At 43.5% G+C, this 20721-nt stretch overlaps 1 protein-coding gene across 1 annotated transcript in view; it reads right to left on the bottom strand.

Moving 5' to 3' along the window:
* Positions 1-402: 402 nt before the first annotated feature.
* atp10a (ATPase phospholipid transporting 10A) overlaps positions 403-20721 on the bottom strand; it is a 44661-nt gene continuing 24342 nt past the window's right edge. Inside the window, exons 11-21 of the mRNA XM_085397173.1 lie at positions 13764-13867; positions 13213-13339; positions 12940-13124; positions 11029-11377; positions 9206-9282; positions 8027-8152; positions 7735-7935; positions 5749-5829; positions 5141-5245; positions 3165-3352; positions 403-2989 (exon numbers count right to left, since the gene is read on the bottom strand). Of these exons, the coding sequence (XP_085253299.1) occupies positions 2347-2989; positions 3165-3352; positions 5141-5245; positions 5749-5829; positions 7735-7935; positions 8027-8152; positions 9206-9282; positions 11029-11377; positions 12940-13124; positions 13213-13339; positions 13764-13867 (2186 nt within the window). The 3' untranslated portion in view covers positions 403-2346. The remainder of the gene's footprint in view (positions 2990-3164; positions 3353-5140; positions 5246-5748; positions 5830-7734; positions 7936-8026; positions 8153-9205; positions 9283-11028; positions 11378-12939; positions 13125-13212; positions 13340-13763; positions 13868-20721) is intronic.

Below are 20721 nucleotides of genomic sequence, written 5' to 3'. Positions count from 1 at the left end.
TGGAGAGAAACCACAGAGCCTGCAGCCTCCGAATATATGCTCCATCATCATTAAACAAACAGAATCAGCATCACGAGCACATTTCTCATTTCTTATCCAGTGTTAAGGCACGTAGAATATATAGATGACCTTTGGCAAAAGTTGAACTCTTTACAAAAACATCCTGGAATGAGACACGCCCTTCAGAAAATGTTAAAAAGCTGCTGCTGCTTTAAATGCTCAACCATAAACTGGAGGAACGCATCAAAGTGTCTGCAAAGGTAAGAGGGGTGCAAAGCTCCCGCTCTCCTTGCAGCACCGACGACACTCAGCGACTGAAAGCTTTCAAAGTGCAAACTTAAAGCAGTCTCTTTAAGATCTGGGACAGACTGAGCCCCGAGGATTTGGTTTACAGCTTTAGGAAAAAAAAAATAAAAAAAACCTCAGATGGGCTTCAGATAAACTAAACACATGACATGAATGGAAAAAGGGGACTTGCACAGACTAAGCGGTGCCTCTGTTATGCTCAGCTTTATGTATTTACTATTTCACTCATTAGCGTTAGCCTAGCTTTTCATGAGTAAAAGTTCAAAATAATGCCCCTTTTTTCTTATTCTGGGCATCGATCGCCCAGTTTCTACTCTGAAACTCTTTCCAACTGGCTGTTTCTCACAAACAAAAGAAATTTAATCCTTCTCTCTCATGTTTGTGTTGGAGTCAGGACACTTGCACAGGCCAAGACCTCCTGTTCTGAGTACTGGTCGTTGCTTATGAAGATATAAATCTTTGTCAGAATAATTCCAGTTTTAAGATCGCATTTAGTTAAATGCTACTATGTTACTCGCACAGGGCCAAAGATCAAACATGATTAAAGTCAGACTAAAAAAAAAAACAAGACAAAAAAAAAAAAGCTTACGGTAGCAAAAATCCTGCTTCTTATGATAGCGTTAGCTTAGCTGTGTATAAAGTCGAAGAGCAGAGGGAAACAGCTTAAGGTAAAAATATCCAACTGTAAACGTGGTGTTTAAAAACTGAAAAGCTAAAAGCAAAATGGGGCTTTTAAAGTGCTTCCTAGTAAAACTGTAAAGGATGCAGATGAGAAGACATCTGCAAAACATCTGCGCAGACACACAGAGGAGGGTTTTCACTCGGATGGAGGCTGACAAGTGACGGGTTCAGTACATGAAGGTGAAGACAGAAGCAGCTAACCGCTAGCAATGATACATACATTATCTTTATGATATGGTGATTACAAAAATGAAAGAAAGGAGATGTTATGAAATGTTAATTAATGAGCTTTAGAGATGCTGGAAAGCAGGTTTTAAAAATTATTATTATTATTATTTATTTATTTTTTTTTAGAAAATAACGCCTCCGACTTCAGCTTTATATTTGACAGAGTCATGGAAACCGGATTGACCTCAACTCTTGGCAACAGTTAGCAAATCTACATTTATGCGGAACTGGCTCTTAAAAGAGATCCAATGAGTCATTGGATAAACACACACACACACACACACACACACACACACACACACACACACACACACACACACACACACACACACACACATAAGAGTTTTGCTTTTGCGAGGATGTAGCGTATTCCATGGCCCAGCTAAACGTCTAACCCGAACCCTAATCTGAACATAATCCTAACGCTAACCATTTCAAACCAAGTCTTAACCCTGTAGAAACAAACACACACACGCACCCACACATACACACAGCATAATTCCTGGTGGATTCTTAGTGCATAAAGACTGAAATGGTGATTTCTTGGTCATAATGCACAAATAACTTTACAGCCAACAGCTCTAATAACTATAATTTAGAAGAATTTACTGTGCAAGAGAACAGCTAGAAACGGACTTCTATGTTTCCCGATCCAACAAGAAGAAGAAAATGTGCACAGAGCCAGCACCACAACTTGCTGCACTTGAATATAAACCTTTGGTATCATCTGCATGGAAGTCCTCACAGAAATATGCTTCTGCGTGGCCATTAAGTATAAGTAAAGTACGGGAACTTCTTTCCTCGTCAGCACCGATTCGAGGCCACGAACGGCTCCGATCCCGGTTTTGGTGCATTTACAGGCCAAGCTGAAAGAACGAACTGGGTACCATATCACGGTGGAATCTCTCTGCTCTTCTTTTCATGAAGACCTGACAGAGTACTGAGATGTTTCTGTGTGAACTTTAAGTTTCCCAGTATCAGAAAAATAAATCTCCCAAAAGGCAAAAATATCTCTGCTTTAGATTTACATCCAAAATATAAAGTACCTCTTTGCATGTTTCATAAAAGAATCTGCTTGAAAAATATAATTAGATCTTTAAAAAACAAACAAACTATTGTGCAATTGAATTCCTAGTTAAGACTGAAGGAAGCGGCCTGCAGCGGCCGTTCTGTCGGTTGCTCTGTCCTGTGTGCCGAACTGACGGCGTGCTCAGATTTGAGTCTTTCCTCTGAGTTCCTCGTGTATCTGACGCACTGCGAGGCTCCGTCGGGGGGCATGCTCAGCTGCACGCTGTCTGCCTGAGCGGGCAGAGGTGTGGAGGTGACACAGCTGGACAGATTGACATCTGACGGCTCTATAGTCTTATTGAGATGCTCAGAGTCTGCGGCAGAAGAAGTCTGCAGCTCCCCTGACAGGGCGGGGTTGTCTTTGGTGTAGGGAAGGGTGTCTACTTCTGACGGAGCTGGTGTATAGAGATCTGAAAGGTGCATATCGCTGTCTGTGGGCTGCAGCGGGCTTCTCTTTGCTTCATCTGTTTGTAATAGAGGCCCCTGTTTTGAGCCAGAGACGCTCCTCCCATCCTTTTTATAGTAACCTTTAGGCGAGGCCTTAGCGAGGGACAGGAAAGGAAGCTTGGGGCAGAGCGGCGACCCCACCTTGACCCGACTCAGGCTAAGGATGTTCCTGCGGATGTCAGCGGGGAGTTTATCCAACTGCCTTCCAAGTTGGACTGGGCTCGGGAACAGCGTGCCTTGACACGCCCTGTAGAAAAATCTGAAAAGTAAAACAGAGACTGACATCAGCATCGCTCCACCGAAGATCGCCAGGCGGCTGGGATAAACATGAAAGGCATCTGGTATCAATAACAGACGCAATTCAGCACTCGGATCATAAATATTTGAAAAACAGGCTCGTGTTTTCACTCATCCACAAACTGAACACGGTGTACCGAGGCAGCAGCGCAGCGATGGGCGTGATGAAGCACAGCAGGTAGAAGAGGGGCTCCTGCAGCAGCCTCTGCATGGTCCAGTAGGGGTTGGAAGGAGAGTAGCAGGCGGGACAGGAGGCGTTGTAGCACAGCGCCACGGTGAAGAATAAGGCGATACTGAAGGCGATCGACATCCAGTTCATCCACGTCTGCAGGGGGAAGGACACGAGGATGAGAAACAGTAACAGAAACTTAAAATCATAAGACGTTACACACCTATTCTTAACGCAGGCGTTCACACCAACCATGTAATTGTACTGTCGTTATTTTTTCAAACAAAGCTCGATTTTTCACATGCGAATAATCAGATCTCACCAAGTTCGCTTGTAGCGCAGAACACGCACCGGTACTGAATATACAATGACACGGAAATACTAATATAACACTGTTTTTATATAAGACTCTCAATTTCTCTATAAGGGATACACAGTGATTTGATTTACTGCCTGCAAAATATTGTTAACATATATATTAAAAGCTAAAGCTTGCTGTACATTTAGGCGACATTAAAGAAGTTTCCTCCAGGCGGAAAGACAGAAGTGTGGATGCGAAACCGTCTTCTCGTGCCCTAAAATGAGTTTAGTCAGCGAGGGGAAAAAACTCCTCATGTTGCATCCTGGAGATGATTGGCTGATGAGACGTCTGACACAGTGAATCGTGTACGATGGCTCACTGAAGTGTTGTACTAACACACGTAATTAATTACAGCCTCACAGCTTCTGTATTTTGGGGGAGGAGGGGGGGCTGCTGTCACCTACCTACCTTTAATTGACTTTCACACCAGTTTACCAGTCAGGCATGCATTATGTTCCTGAGCAGTGAGGAAATGAAGGGCCTGCCATCCGAGTGTGTGGAAGTGTACCTTCCATCGTGCTCCTTTTAATGAAAGCGCCTCTAAATGAGGGGCAGTCATGTCCATGAAGGCAGTAAGTAAAAAGGACACTCTTCCCACGTGTTTAAAAAAAAGAAAGAAAAAAAAAAAAAACCCTCATCAGGCTGAATTTACAGCCACAGAGATGATGGAGAAGACTCGGACTCAGGGCAAAGTCATAAATTTCAGCAGTTTATGAGCATCATGTCTGAGCTCTCTGGCGGTGTAAGGTGTTGGCACGCTGTGATGAGTTGTAACTGGAGTTTATAGCACTCCAAGTCTAAGCTCTGATCTCTGGCTGCCTGGTTCAGTTTCGAGCGAGGCTGGTCTCACCCTGGGAAAAACATGGGGTTTGTTTCTGACGTTTTCTAGTCTTTGTTCCATCTTCTGCACAACTTCAAATCTCTGCTTAACCTCCTCGGACCTGGCGTCCATATATGTGGACATCACATTTTGGGTTACTTAGACCAAAATACTCAATTTTGCTCTATATCCACCTCCTGTACAGACTCTACCGGAAACCCAGTTTGTTTTAGGCTTCTTTTGCCTTTCACAATAAAAGCCGTAAATATGTACACTACGTGATTAATGTGGTCTTGGTGATAAATAACAGAATTAAACGGGTTAAAGTAGTATGTTAAAGCTACATATGACAGAATCCAGGAATTAAACTAAATGTCAACTTTGTTTTCACAAGTTATGAAACAGAAGTTTTCAAAAATAAATCAATAAATTGTTCATGTCTGGCAAATTTCTATGATGCTGATTTTCCAATCCATGAAAAAAAATGGTTACAAAATATGTAATTTTATGAATTTTTTGCATAAAACTATCATTTTTATAATTTATTACAAAGGTTCCTGTAATGTGTTACCATTGAATGATAATCACAGGCCAACAGTGAGGTTTTGGAAACACCACTCATGTTCCACCACAGAGATTTTGAGCATTACAATGCTGTAACCATCCAAAGCAGACTGACTATGAGCTTAAAATTGTTTTTATTTTTAAATAAACATCAGGGATCGCTGCTGTCATCTGTTGGCTTTATAATCAGATTTCTTACCCATGTTTTGGTCTCGGTGCCCAAATGCAGCAGAATAGTGAATAAGGCGAGGGTGGTGATGGGAGTTCCCCATGTAAACAGGTCCACGTCAGAGTCAGCGTAGGCCTGGGTAGCATAGAAGAACATTTCATTAAAAAAATATATACAGAAAACAGATTTTTGTTCTTTTAGTCAATTTTTTCCCCAACACAACATAAAGCGACGTGAATACACGTGCTTGCTAGAACTGATAATCGACCAAAACAACATAAGACCACACCTTACATACCGATAGGAGGATCTCACTGAATTTCTGTATTTTTAAGCATTTTTTGTGCATTTATTGATATATATTGAATATATTGCAGTTTTGTATAAATAAAAATGTGAGCTTAGCAATCACTACAACACTTCCAGGTTCATGCTTTGTACTGAAAACATTCTTTTTAAATAAAATTTGAAGAAATTAATAAATAAATTGTGAATTAATAAATTTCATTGCTGACGAATCCATTTTAACAACCATGTAAAGAGGATAAAACATTAAAATCAACACTAAAAAAAACAAATCAATACAAAGGTAAAACTCTAATAACTTGGTGAAGACGAATGGCAGACGTGACACTTACAAAGTAAGGAATGAAGAAGCAGACGAGACTTTGGTAGAAGGCATCAATCATGTTCATCCAGAACATATATGGCTTATATTCCTGCAGGATAAACACAGACACTCAGCATCAGTGTGACTGTAGAGAAGAAAAATGTTAAAAATGTAAATATTCAAAACACATATAAAAATGTCTCTATTACCTACATTTGATACCAGAAGCAGTTAACTAGTCCTGATTAATTCTGGGTCAGAAATAAAATTAATGACCCATCAAAACAATGAAGAAGCGCAACAGTTTTAACCTTTACGCTAAAATTTATGCTAGAAATCAAAGGTTAATGACAGAAATCATGGCATATTATGTCTGAAAAGGGCGGTGTCTGAAAAGGGCTGGGAAAATCATCAAAGACCCCAGTCACCCATCACATGGACTCTTCACCCTCCTGCCCTCTGGGAGGCGCCACAGGAGCCTCCGGACTAAGACCACCAGGTACCGGAACAGCTTCTTCCCCACAGCTGTCAGACTCCTGAACTCTGCCTCCTGACATCTGACCCACGTTAAACTCATGGACTGAACATACACACACCCACAATGGACAACTGTACCCTCAAACACAATAATAACATGGACTGAACCACCACTCACAACCACTAGCACTTTATATAGCCTCTGTAGAAACTATCTACACCCTCACTTATCTTAACTGCACTACTGTATAGCTCTGTGTAAATAATCATTCTGTACATTCAATAATCTTTAATCCTACAACTGTTTACAACTTGCATAGTTCCCATTTCTGTATAGCTGTATATCCCAGATTCTGTAAAGTTATTTATTTCATATTCTGTATAGTTTTTCATATTTATATCCTGTTCATATCCTGTACATAGCTTGTACTCACTACAGCCTGTACATACTTATAGTTATAGAATATTCACAACATACTTCATACCGTGTATATTATAACATACCATAATAGACCCATTTCTGTAACATACTCACATATCTATATTATTGCTAATATATATTGTAATATATCTATATCACTAAAGCACTTCTGGATGGATGCAAACTGCATTTCGTTGCCCTGTACCTGTGCATGTGCAATGACAATAAAGTTGAATTCTATTCTATTCTATTCTATATTATAACATAAATTCATTTTATTTAGGAAAAATGTGGATTTCTAAACTGAATGGTATCTATGCAGCATGCAAAATGAATTCCAGCTTATTCTTGACTTTTGAGTCAAGACTGACAAACTGGGTTTTCTCTGGAGCAAAGAGTGAAGTCTTTCACCTATGCCAGGGAGAGGAAAAAAACCCTCATGGTAATACCAAGTTTAATTCTTAGACTAAATCGTGGAGAACTTTGCATGATTAAGATTTTAGGGCTCACTGGAACCCCTCATTTCAAGCCAACTTGCCTTTAAGCTAACATCGTTCTGATTGGCTGCCTCTCACAAACAGAAGGTGGGGCTTCTATGACAGAGATAACTACAGTAGGGACATTTGCTCTCTCATATGAGTCAACAGTAGTAGTGTGAACTGAGCGTTTAGAGCAGTCTGAGCTTTTGGCTCACAGATAACTCAGCACCTGAAACAGCCGCAATTTGTGTAAACTTACTACACTACGGAGCTACAAACATCCTGCCTTAGAGTGATGCTGAAAAACTAGTTCATGCATTTTTCACTTCTAGGTTGGTGTACTGTAATTTCTTCTTATCAGACTTTTGTAAAAGCTCTCTAAAAAGCCTTCAGCTGATCTAAAATGCTATAGAGGGAGTATTAACTGGCTGTAACTGGCGCTCATATTTCTCCCATATTTGCTTATCTTCACCGTCTCCCTGTTAAATCCAGAATTAGCACTTCTCCCTACCTACTGCACCACCATGGGAAGCAGAGCTTTCAGCTGCTCTGCTCCCAGGCTGTGGAACTCTCTTTTTTCCCCATATTCTTAGTAAAAATTTGAAATGTGCTGTCAGATCATTAGGAGGGAGCGCACCTCGGAGTTCTGGCCGTTCACGTAGAGCTGAGGTAGTTGTTGGAGAGTCTCTGCTGACACGTCTTTGTCCAGAGTGCCAGTAATGAGTTGTGGGAAAGCAGAGAACATCAGGTTGAAGAAGATGAGATACCACTGGTCAATCATGGCTGAACCTGAGAAGCCACAGTAGAACTGATACCAGAAGATGAGCGCCACAAACATCTGAGGGAACAAATGGGATGGAAGCAGTGAGAAAAAGCAGAACACCTCATCCTTTCTGACTCAGATCTGTGTGCGCTGGGAGGGGCCTTACTGCATTCTTGTAGAAGAAATACAGGATCATGTTAGCCAGGCGGGAGTAGCACCAGTGCCCGTGTACCAGCAGGAGCTTCTGGAGATACCGGAAACGTGGGAGGGCAAAATCGCTTGCCATCACTGCCTGCAGAACACCACAAGAACCAAACGTTCAGTCTCCTGCCGCCTCTCTCCTACGTACACGAGACGAGCACACATTAGGCAGTTACTCGTTGACTGTTCTCGCCTCTTCTTAATGAATCTTTAGCGGGTATAATCTTTCCAAAGCAATAACTCGTAAACGAGTTGGCCTCCCCTTGGATTCACCGTTAGCGCGGCAGGAAGCTGTCAGTCTCATCCATCACCGTGTAAAACACTCCCAGTACTGAGCCCTGCTTTTACGTCATAAACACCGCCGCTAACCCTTTACGGCACCTCTCGGCTGTCAGCAACAGAAACAGCAGCAGGCCTCTCGCTTCTGCTGCGCTCCAATAACCCCTCCTAACGACTACACAGGGAGCGCGTCGCTAATAGACGAATGGTCCGCTAATGATAATGCAGCAGCGCGTGCAGGCTCGGGGCGCAGTAAAGAGCGTCTCAGCACGTGGTGTGCGGCGGAGTCCCCGAGAGTGACCGCTGTCTCATTAAGTGGCAGTTTGATTAACGGTAATTAATGCAGCGGATTGGTTAAAGACAGGATACTGAGGCTTTAGCAGATGTGCTACACAGCAGCGTGCCAGCAAAGCCTCCCCTGGAAGTTAATTGGGAATCTCCATCATAAGAGCACAGCTCTGGAGCAGGGTGCTGCAGGTAAATGAGCGGAGGGGAGGAGGGTTTTCTTCGTGAAGATGCTCTCTCAGCTGTGGCCTTGGAGCTGAGCGTCCACGCCGCGCTGCTTCTCTGCAGGACACAGGGCCTTCCTGCTGACTCAGCACAGCACAGGCAATCCTATTTAGAGGATGGTCATGGATGTGGGCTAAAAACCGCACTTAAGTGTAATGAAAAGCCATTAACAACCCTAAAGAATGCTAGTGTCTCCCCCTCTTCCCAATTCCCCAATCTTTTATCTGCAGCTCTTCTCGCTCTCAGGAGCTCTCAGGCTGCGCTGCTTTTTTTTTTTTTTTTTTTTCCCTACAGCCCACCGTAAATCACCCACCTCTCCTCTCCGCCCCATGTGCCACTCTATTCATCACCTTACCTGCATGCCTTCCTGTCCTGAGATCCCCACACCCACGTCTGCGACCTGGATCATGCTGACGTCATTGGCCCCATCTCCTGTGATTAATGTAGGGAAGTGAAAGAGAGAAAATAGACCGTTAGAAGGAGGAGGTACATCAGTTTATAAGAAGGGGGGGGGGGCTTTATTGAGCGTGAAGATGACAAGATGGAGAAGCCGGCGTGCCCAGTGTTTGCGAGAGGAACGTGAAGCTTTCACAGACTCCTCAGCCGTTATACGAGCCGCGCGCTTGCGGTGCCGTTCGCCACCTCTGCAGCTCGGCCTCCCGTGAGGCGGAGGCCTTCCTGCTGTGGCAGCCGACAGGCGGTGTCTCCGGATGTGTGGATAAATTTGTTTTCCCTTCTTTTTGTCACTACAGGTGGTGGAGTGGGAGGGGAGGAGGATTTTGTTGTCACAATGGCACCGCAGTGGCAGCACAGACTGATAATGAAAGGTAGGTGGTGAGAAGAACTCAAATAGAAGTTGGCTGGAATTTTTTTTCCTTTTTTCCTTTTTCACTGAGAATTCACAAGGCTGGATTTTTTTTTGTGAGTGGGATGGAACAACGTGATTAATGTGCCATCACGACTTTTTCAGAAAAGTATAACCAGAGTGCATTTCGGCTGCTGCCATATCAGTTTTTCTGGAGCCAGACGTGACCATGTTTGGATGTTATTGTATCTGCTTATTAGTGATCAGCAACATCCAAATTAAATTCCTGAATTTTTCTCACCAGAACTGGACAGTGTGTTAGTATAATTAACCCCAGCGCAGCGATATTATTGGTCAGATACTTGCATTAAAACCCTAGAGTGGCCCGAGGAGGCCATGATTTATTATTATTACAAATAATGTGAGTAAGGCTCCGTACCAGCTCGTGAAGTGTGACACGTCTGAATAATAAGACTGAAGTACTGAAAGATATTAAAGCTCAAACGCTAACATAGCACTGACTGAAAAAAAAAACGCCCCGCTGGCAAATAAAACCTGCTCCTCCTGAGCGCAGCTGGACCTAATAAATGGAAAACAGAGAAAAGACCAACGCAGGTCACCGTGACGTCCTTCAGTAGGGAAAGTGTAGAAATACTAAGAATAACTCAGAGCGGAGGCTGAATGATGAATGGTGCACCTCCATCTCAGGCAAATTTCAAAATCAGCTCACACGGAGATCACGGCAGGAGGAACATACAGGAGTTTCACTGGAGCCGTGCAGCAGCCAGTTGGCTGCACGATGAGGTAAAGATGCAATGAATAAAGTAAATAAAGTGAATGTTCAGGGCTGGCAGGTTCAGGTGTGCACACTGCAATTAAAATATGGCATTCATGCCTTTGTTAGAACAGCTAAAGAGTAAGATGAAGATGGGGAAAGTCACTTGTACACTTGTCTGGAAGAGTCTGTGTGTTCCAAAAATGTCTTTCAACGCTGAGAAAAAAATCCCTCATCCAAGCTCGTTAATATTTGGGAACAATTTGCGAGCAGGTTAGCAGCTGTGCTCGAGAGCTCAGGCACGTTCTGATCTGTCCGGACGCTGCTGGGATCTTACATACTGGGGATAGCCTGAAGGTTCAAGACAACAGCTCACAGTTTACGCCGTTCAAAGCTAAGGAATGCTTTAACACAACGTTAGAGCCTAACAGGCCTCATTTTTATATCTGCAACTATAAACACGTGTAAGCGTGAGATAGGACAAATGTTTAGTTTTTACTCCGGGTGAGGTCAGTTGTCTTTAAGTCCAGCAGTGAGCTTGTGACGGGATTTTAAAATCAGGCCCATCTGTGTCTGAATATGCTCACCCGGTCCTTACCTATGGCCAGAGTCATGACCTTCAGCTTGTTCCGCACCAGTTTGACCACCATGCTCTTCTGCAGCGGCGTGGACCGGCAGCACAGCACGGAACGGCAGCTCCGTGCAACGGCCAGAAACTTATCCTCCAAACTCTTATCCAGGGCGTAGGCCAACGTCCGCCCGTCTATCACCAGGCCCAGCCGGTGCACCAAGAAGGGAGTGGACTGGGAGGACGGAGATGAAGAGGAGTAGATGTCAAAGGGTGAGAAGTTCGTGTTGAAGCTCTTGGTGGTTGGGCCTGATGGGCTGCAGAGGAATTTGGCCTGGATGTAGTGTAAACTCTCCTCCAGCAGCAGCGCGCACGCCTCCTGGGTCACAGAGAAGTTCAGCGTCAGGACGGCATGTTAATTCAGCTGCAACAATCTCCGGAGCTCTAGAGCTTGGATACTTTAAGATCAAATATGAATTTAAATCCTGTGTAAGGCTTTACTGTAAACACAGTAAACGTCTGTAGTAGAAACACATGATGTAGGGTGGGTCAGATCAGACACAAACATGAGCGATCTCCATCTTTTGGAATGAGGATTTATTCTGATTTATTCCAGAAAGGGACAAGAACGCGACACTAAAGATCAACCTGTGCTCGGTCTAGAAAACAACAACACACAGCTGTGAGTCTGACAACAAAGCTCTACAACAGCAGCATGCTAACGCTGTGCTAACGCTTTACACACAATCTATGATGCCAACGCCAAACTAGCTGTTTGTCATCCCACCAGCGGAGCCGAAGGTTGATTTGACACATGTCGTACATTTCCACCCGACTCGTCACCACAGGAGATTCGTGGCCAGCACATTTTTTCTGCGCTGTGCTCTGTGGGGCGTTTTTCACCCATTCTGCTGTCAGTTTGTGCTAAAACTTTGGCAACTAAAATAAAGATCTCCTGCCTGTCCTCGGGTCGGTCGGGTTTAGAGCAGATATTTTAATGCATTCAGCAAGTTTTAGTTTGCTTTATGAGCCAACTTTATTCCACAACAGTACACTCAGCTTGTTACCTATTGAGCTCTTTTTTTTCTCTGTAATTATACTTTATTTATGCTGTTTTGTTAAATCTTATGTTCAGTGTTTGGATGCTGCAAGACACAATTTGCAATTTTTGGGATAAATGAATTAAATCTGATAATAAATCTAATTATTTGCTGGCAATTTCACAGGCGATGTTCTTGAGCAATGCAAAATGAATGCAGTAAGTTGTGCAATCAGTTATTCTCTTCAGGCAGCCGATCACTTTTGTAGAAAAACATTTAGACTGTGAATAAGAATCCAAATGGCTTGAGACTCCGTCCTCTGAAACGTTGTTAGGCAAAGACGACCGGGGTCGGTCTTTACCGGCATTTCAGTGACTCATCACTGCAGGAGCTTGAGATGCTCACATGACAGAGGAGTTTCCTCTTCTCACCCCAACTGGTCGCGGCACATAGCCGCCTGGTTCTGCTGGAGGTTTCTTCCTGTTAAAAAGGAGTTTTTCCTTCCCACTGTCGCCAAAGTGATTGGTCATAGGGGGTCATATGATTGTTGGGTCTACCTTACAATATAAAGCGCCTTGAGGCGACTGTTGTTGTGATTTGGCGTTGCTGATTGCAGCCACTTTTTCCGTTTTCACCTTTCTAATCTTGGGTGGCACACTGATTGTTTAGACCACCACTGTTCACACAGGAATCTGCTGCCGTTTGATTAGCTCAAGACTATAGCGTACACTTTGCAGTCGGTGGCTGCAGAGTTTATTTGTGACCAAGGAAGTCACATGTGCCAAAACAAATGGTACCAAGGGGGAAATGAGCAAGAATCCAATTACAGCGTGCAGGTGTGAAAGCGCTCCACGTTTAGGAAACCAGAGTTTATTAAAACCTGGCTGGTGCTACTGCTCACCTGAGAGTCAGCGTTCAGTGTCAGGAGCTCCTCCTCGGGGTCCAGCAGCTTGCACGCGTACGCGATGTTCACAGCAGTTTCCTGTTTGTCCCCCGTCAGCACCCATATCTGTAGGCCCGCCTTCCGCAGGGAAGCTATAGTTTCAGGCACGCCGTCCTGCAGCCGATCCTCAATGCCCGTCGCTCCTGAAGGAGAAGGCAAGTCTGTGACAAACTCTCCAACATTAGAGTAATTACATTCGTAATAACAGTTTCAGCTGTAACTGAGAGCTACCCAGAAGATGGAGGTTCGTCTCCAACTGCAGGGCCGACTCAAAGAGCAGCTCCTCCCTTCCCTGAATGGCCGTCTCAGCCGCCAAGTGCCGCTGCAGCCAGCAGGCGTACTCCTCTTTGCTCAGAATCTGACACACAAACACAAAACGTTTACACACACACACACACACACACACACACACACACACACACACACACACACACACACACACACACACACACACAGAGTCATGTGTCAGGATCCTCCATAACAGAATGTGAGACCTTGACAAGGTGTTTTATCGCTTTGCTTTGGTGATGGCGCTGCACAGGCAGGAATATAATGAGCCCAGCTTGTGAGAGCATAAATTAACAGCCTGGGAAAGTGGCACAGATTGCAGCTGAGTCACGAAGAATGTCACTTGTGGAAGGGCTGGTCCATGTGATCATCTGCGCCGGGCTGCAAACACATCCTGTCAAGAAGCCACTGAGACACACCACCTCCGTCCCCCTTTTAAAGCAGTTTAATGATGGAGGGCAGTTGTTCAGGTTTACAGATCCGTGCTTGCATACCTTTTTTGCTATGCACAGCGTGCGAAGTCCATCTGCAGCGTACAGATTCAGGTAGTGCTGGGTCCTGCAGACAATCTTTTTCTGACGTTTCCCTTTGGAGTTTCCTTAAAAAACAGAAAAGGACAGAAATAAACGGAGATGGGATTTTCTCGCTTTGGGGGAATTTGCATGAGTGGTTCAGCATTTTAGTTCCAAATTACAAAAGACTTCATCCAAGAAGCCATCTGTCCTCACACCTAAATTAACCATGCATGCTACACCTCAACGTAAAGCCATCATATTGCTCACTAAGCGGCATCTGGGTTATGGCGTTCGCAAATATAATTAATCTATTTCAATTTTCTGCCCAAATGATTTAAAAACGACTGAACATTCGAAGTTATCTAAGACGTTTCAAAGCGTCTTGCTGGAGCGCCTCTCTGGCAACACCTCGGCCATCTTTCTGGCAGGGGAGCGGCGCACAAACAGATTGGCCTTATGGGTCTCCTGACACAGATGCACCAGCCAACACTCTGATTGCCAGCCATGAAATCTCACTAATAACACAACAGCTTGGCAGGCACAGCCTCACATGCACCGCCACGCAAAATTATTTTTACTGAAAGGAACAAATTAGCACAAAACTGGCAGCGATCGAACAGTTCCAGCTCGGAAAGTCAGGAAATAATCGAAACTAAGTGCTTTTATTCACCGCTAAAAGCGAGTTGTGTTATGAAGAAGTTATAATTACACCAACAGTCTATTTTCTCTTTGGCTGTGGAGGAAAAAAACTAAAGCAAAAACACAGCGTGAGTTCTGCTTTTCTGATGAACAGCTGCTGGGAGCAGACAAGCTCCCAGACACAGGTGGAAATTCACATCATGTTTCGGTTTCCAGTCAGAAAACTGAGGTGCATTTTTCCCCTGTCTTTTATATACAGTTCGTGTCACAGACTGTATATAAAAGATAGACAGAGCTGCTTTTGAAGAGTAAAGCCAAAGCTGAAGTGCCTTAAATAGCACCATATATGGTTGCAACAAGAAGCCCGGCTGTGTCAAGCCTGACAACATGATTTTAATGCTCACCTCATCTCCGACCACTGTAAACACAAACAGGTTGTTTTCTGTCAGATACCAACGCCATAGATCGATACTGTAAAATATATACTTTAACAAAACTATTAGATCTCTATGAAACAAATACTTTCAGAATCTAAAAGGTAGTGCAAATATATATATGCATTTCAATCTGTCTGATGTAGTCTGATCAAAGTTACTAATGCAAAATTATTTGTGACTTTGGAAACAAACAACTGTTAAATTAACAATTTCTATTACACTGTTACAGATGGGCAGGAATCACAGCGTTTGCAGCCTCGCTCCCAATTTAATGTCATCATTTAATTATTAGCCACAGTTGCTAGCTGCTACCTTAATGACCCCTAAACAGATGGCTAGTGTGGCTATCGGATAAAAGTACTTTTGGCTGCGCCCTCATTTCTACAGCGGATGGATCCACATGTTTGAACTGGCAGAGATTTTATGCCTGATGGCCTTCCTGATGCTTGATTAGTTTTGATTAGTTCTATATATAATATATTATAAAGAAATCGATGTTTCTGGGCTACCGCATGAGTGTAGACCAGTGAGGTGACAGGTGATCATCTAAATGTCTGCAAGTTAGTTGACTGAACATCCGTTATCGTCCGCTTTTCTGAAGTTGGGCCACGTTGGCAGAAAACTAAGCTGCTTTTCTTGATGTCTCTCTCCTCAGCAACAGTTTCCAGTTCCTCCTGGAAGACACTGAGACATTCCCAGCCCAGATGAGATATAATCTACCCAATGGGATACGGATCTACCTCTGTGTCTCCTCCAGTTGGGAGTGCCTGAAAAAAGGGAGGCTTCTGAGCAGCATCCTTACATGAACCCACAATCACCTCAACGGACTCCTTTTGACTGTACTCCAAGCTCTTTATCTCTACGACTGCCACCCTAAAAACGAAACACAACCTTGCACGACTACAGGCGAAGGCTGGAACGTACACCAACTATTAAATTGACAGTGACTCTGCCTCGTTTTCACCACGAGAGTCCAATATACCTGCTTTACTGCAGACACCACACCAATTTGTTTATTTTAACTTTACAGTTTCCTCGATTTCAGCTGTTTTCAGATCCAAATCTGGGACCTACTGACAGGGATTGACACGCCCTTTTTTATTGCTGAAATGAATTATTTATTGTGTGAATAAATAATAAATGTAGTTTCACAGTGCAACTACTAAACAGGAGTCTGCAGGCACACTTTCATCTCCAAAGGTCTACAGTCTGTCACCTCCACGTGTCCTGTTATTAGAATGACACTGTCGGTGTGTTGGTGGTTCTTTGTGTCTGGGGGTGGGCGTCCAGGTACACACCGGCTCACTCCTTGGCGGCCGCTTGTCGGGGCCTGGGGCCTGGGGCTCGCTCGGGCCCCTTTCGGAGGTGGGGTGCCCCCGGCCTCTCGGCCTGGGGCTCGGTCACTCAGGCACAGCTGGGGGCCGGCGGAGCTCACGGGCGCGTCACTGCAACTCCCCCTGACTTCTGCTCCGCGGCTGCTGGGCGAGCCCTCATCTGGGACTCTCCTCAGCTCTTACTGGGACAGTGGCGCGGCTGCCCCTCTGTTGGTCTTCCATGGTCTCTTGTGTTCTGGGGGCCTCTGGATGTCTGGAGTTTTGATCTCCTCCATACCCGCTTCACACCCTGGAGGACGGGGCTGTGGCCCCCCCACACTCCCTAGCAGATCATTACATGGAGAAACCTTTGGAATGCAAGCATGCTGATCCACACAGGTATGCACACATGGGTATTCACAGACGCGGACTAAAGCTTTCTTGGCTGCTGCCTCAAAGCACACTGTGCGCTGTCTATCTTGCGTGCTGCACAATATCGTTTATTATTTAGTAAATATTGATATCTATGACTAGCTAGTTTATTGTGATGGTGCTTTGTTTTCTCTATTATTATGTTGCTCTTTGTTGTTTGCTGTCTCCTCTGTTTGTTTTTTTGTTTGTTTTTTTTTTTTCTCCATACAGGTGACCCAGGAGTTCTTTTTTTTTTTTTCTCTCTCTTCCCCCCCCTTCTCACCGTCTCTTCTCCCCTTTGGTTTTCTTTCTTTCTCTCCCCCTCTTTCTCTCATTCATTCCCCCTGTCCTATTTATTAAAAAAAAAAAAAAAAAAAAAAAAAAAAAAAAAAATGACAAAGGATGAACTGAAGCTCTGCCATCACGTAATGTCGCATACTGCTGTTTCTGATGTCATTTAAAAAAAAAAAAAAAAAAAAAAAAGAATGACACTGAACAACTCCCTCATCCCCTGAATGGAGCTATTATGGACATTCTGGGTTATGAGAAGGCCCGGTGCCTGCTGAGCTCTAATTGGCTGCTTTTGCCCAATGGGGAACCAAAGTGTGCACGAAAACACACGCAACCCTGGTCATTAAAGCTGCTCAACTGGGACACTAGGCTGTATGATCTGTTTTTGTGAGCAACTGAATTTTAAGTAAGCGGAAAAACTTGTGCACCCAGCACTGTGTGCAGGACTCAGCACGGGATGCACGATGGAAAATCAATACAATTAATCATACTGTAATTCAGAATTCTCCAAAGGATAAGATTACATGTCAGCAAGAAAACATGCCAAAACGAGGTTTGGGGGGTGGGCTCATCTCCATTTGTCTGCTGCAGTTAACAAGTCCTCATTCGGCGTAGGAGGATCATTTCAGCTGGAGAGCCATTTTTACGCAGCCGTGTTGAGATGCCTTTAATGAACAGGAGGGAGCCACTAAGCAGGCACGTGAAAGAAATGTATTACTCGCACAACGTGACAGCATGCTCTTACTGAAGGGGATCCAAGACAGTTTGCTGCACCGGCTGATTCAGTCCATGAAAACAAAAGCACTTCAGAGCACTTTTACACTTCTGAGCAAATGATGCGGTGAAGGAATTGTGCCGTAATAGGAAAGCTTGTATAAAGTGTGGTAAACACTGTTGCAGGATACACACGCAGTCCACGATATGCCAACATCTACTGACACAGTTACGACTCGATTTATTCACTTACTACTCGTGCTTCCCACACATAGTAGACTCAGTGTATTTAGGGGCTCATTATAACATTTTTCATTTTGTTTTTCATCTTTGTGAGAAGTCGATGCCATCTGTGTCCAGATGTGGAAATTCTGTGTGAACTAGTTAATGTCAAGGACTATTATGACTCTAAAATATTAGCGAATTATAATAAGTGGAATGAAATGATTGCATTTTTGTATGTGTTTTTCTCTGCCTTTCACATCATCTGTCAGAGAGTTGCACCAAAGATGAATCCTAGCAGCCAGCCAGCAGTCTGCCAATCAAAGCAGCCACACCCAGTGACTACCTCACTCCAGTATAAAGATGAATGTATCTGTCTGTTTTTATAAAAGAGGGACACATTTTTTTGTGGCCAAATAAAAACATGTTTATTTCTACTGTAAAGTTGGATGTTTTAAAATGTGGGTCCTTTCTGAAGCCTCTGGTGGATGTTGGAGGAACTGCAGGTTTTAATGCTTTAGTAAATCTCAGGGCCCAGTTGCTGAAATATAATCTGGCAGGATTAATCCAATCTGATAGGACCAAATCCTGAAATCCGGTTGTGCAAAAAGTAAATGGAATTACAGAATCGTAAAAGATCTGCTAACATTATCCAGTTTTTTATCTGGATTCAAAACATTTGAATGGGAAGAGGATTTCTTTGCTCCAAAATATCACAATTACGGAGATGCCAGCAGAGATCTGGATTCAGACTGGATTATGGTAAGGAAAGTTAATCAAACAAGAAAACCGGAACTGATAAACAGAGTTTAAAGAAAGACAAACGTCAAACAGTTTGAAAACTCTGTATGTAAATGCGATAACTGGAGATAACTAGGGCTGTGCGATAGGACCAAAATCTCATATCCCGATATAAGAATTCTATCGTCCCGATAACGATATAAATCACAAAAATGTAACATTTTCTGAAAATTCTGTGAATCTCGGGCAGCTCGACTTGCGGGAAGTGTTTCCAGCTGCGCGTCATGTACCTGGAGTCGAGTGTTTTAACCGATGCATGAAACTATAGATTTTTAGACATAAGTTTTAACCGCCGCCGTTTTATTTGTGAGTATTTATTACACGGCGTGCTGCGGGGAAAAGCCTGTTCTAACGTTTGAGTCTAAGGTTTATTTTTTAGCACCTGGCGGCTCTTTTTTACTTCTCATCCGTAAATTCTCTGCATACTCTTTCATGTGATTCAGTTTATTTTGAAAAGTCTCAACAGGATCTTGAGCTTTATTGTGAAAGGTTTATGTGGAAAATAAACAAGCGGACACACGATGCTGTTACCGTCGTTGTTGCTAACCACAACACATAAAAACAGGCGCTTGTCCGTAGTGTGGTTATATTAAATATAAGAGAAAGAGAGAACTTTAAGAAATTAATATAGCCACTACAGTCACCATCAAAACAATAAAAAAATATTGCCGTAAACAGTTTATTTTGCGACACCACGAAACAAACGATAGCGTAAAATGAAACGATAGACGTTTTTATATCGTCATCCGATACATATCGTTATATCGAACAGCCCTAGAGATAACAATAAAATATTTTCCCAACAAATAACTAATATCCAAGAAACTACGGTGAATTTTAAGAAAGGTTAAATTTGGCTCAGGGGGTTGGGAAGCGTATCTGTAACCGGAAGGTCGCCGGTTCGATCCCTGGGCTCTCTGTCCTGGTCGTTGTGTCCTTGGGCAAGACACTTTACCCTACCGCCTACTGGTGTTGGCCAGAGGGGCCGATGGCACGAAATGGCAGCCTCGCTTCTGTCAGTCTGCCCCAGGGCAGCTGTGGCTACAACCGTAGCTTGCCTCCACCAGTGTATGAATGCGAGAGTGAATGAATAGTGGCATTGTAAAGCGCTTTGGGTGCCTTGAAAAGCGCTATATAAATCCAATCCATTATTATTTGAGTCAGTAAACAGTTTCCAGTTCTTTATAGATTTCTCTAAGATGTGGAATAAAGATGTTAACCTGTTAACTCTTTGACACTGTCATGGGAATTTTCTAAACTATTCTAAAGCAATAATATCACTAAAAAAGGTGACGTAATCCCAGGCTGCAGACCTCCACACTGCGTGTTGTGTCACGTGTTCCTGTGGGTTGAAACAGTCTTTGCTAAGCACCCCTGGACAGATGTCTGGTACAGGTCTGTGTAGGTCTTTGTGTGACTGGAATAGTAAGACCCTGCTACACCTTTGCCTTTAGGACATAAAAGAAGCTGTAGAATATGGAACAAGGAAAAAAAGGAAAAAAAAAAAAAAACACAGGGAAGTTTTCTTTTTTAAGACCCTAGTCAAGGCAGGCTCTGAGTTCAGCAGCTCTAAAAATAAAAGTCCTTATATAACATGTGACCTTATCCTTTCACCTGAGTAGAAAGCATGAGGGTTTGGGGAAGTATCAGTGAAACCTCGAGTGTTTATAAAGACCAAGACCACAGACCTCCACAGACTGTATACAATGAACCACTCAAACCTGAAATAGACGATCAGATATAAAGCACCAATTCATGAAGTCTGTCATCTCAATGCGTTTCATATTGTAGCATAAAGACTCTACAACAATTACAGACAGTATACAGTGTTCACTTGTTCTGTCACGTTACAGCCTTATTCCAAAAGGGATTCAAAGTTACTATATAAGAAAAAACAAAATAACACTGTCGTCCCGTTTCCACATGTGTCTGTCCACGTTGGACAAAATGTGAAGCAGGTAAAGTGTGGATACTTTAACCACTGTAGTCACATGACATACATGCACTTTCAACATATACATAGACACAACAAAAGCAAACAGTCCTAACTCGTGGTGTTAATTTCTTCTAGATCACAGCAGAGTCTCGCCTTATAGCGGTCTCTTGACT

Source organism: Rhamphochromis longiceps, linkage group LG23, assembly GCF_057381845.1.
Source record: "Rhamphochromis longiceps isolate RC_006_pf linkage group LG23, R_longiceps_female_GT1.1, whole genome shotgun sequence".
NCBI lineage: Eukaryota > Metazoa > Chordata > Actinopteri > Cichliformes > Cichlidae > Rhamphochromis > Rhamphochromis longiceps.
The sequence above is the reverse complement of the archived record's forward strand: the minus strand, read 5'-3'. Positions and strand labels throughout refer to the sequence as shown.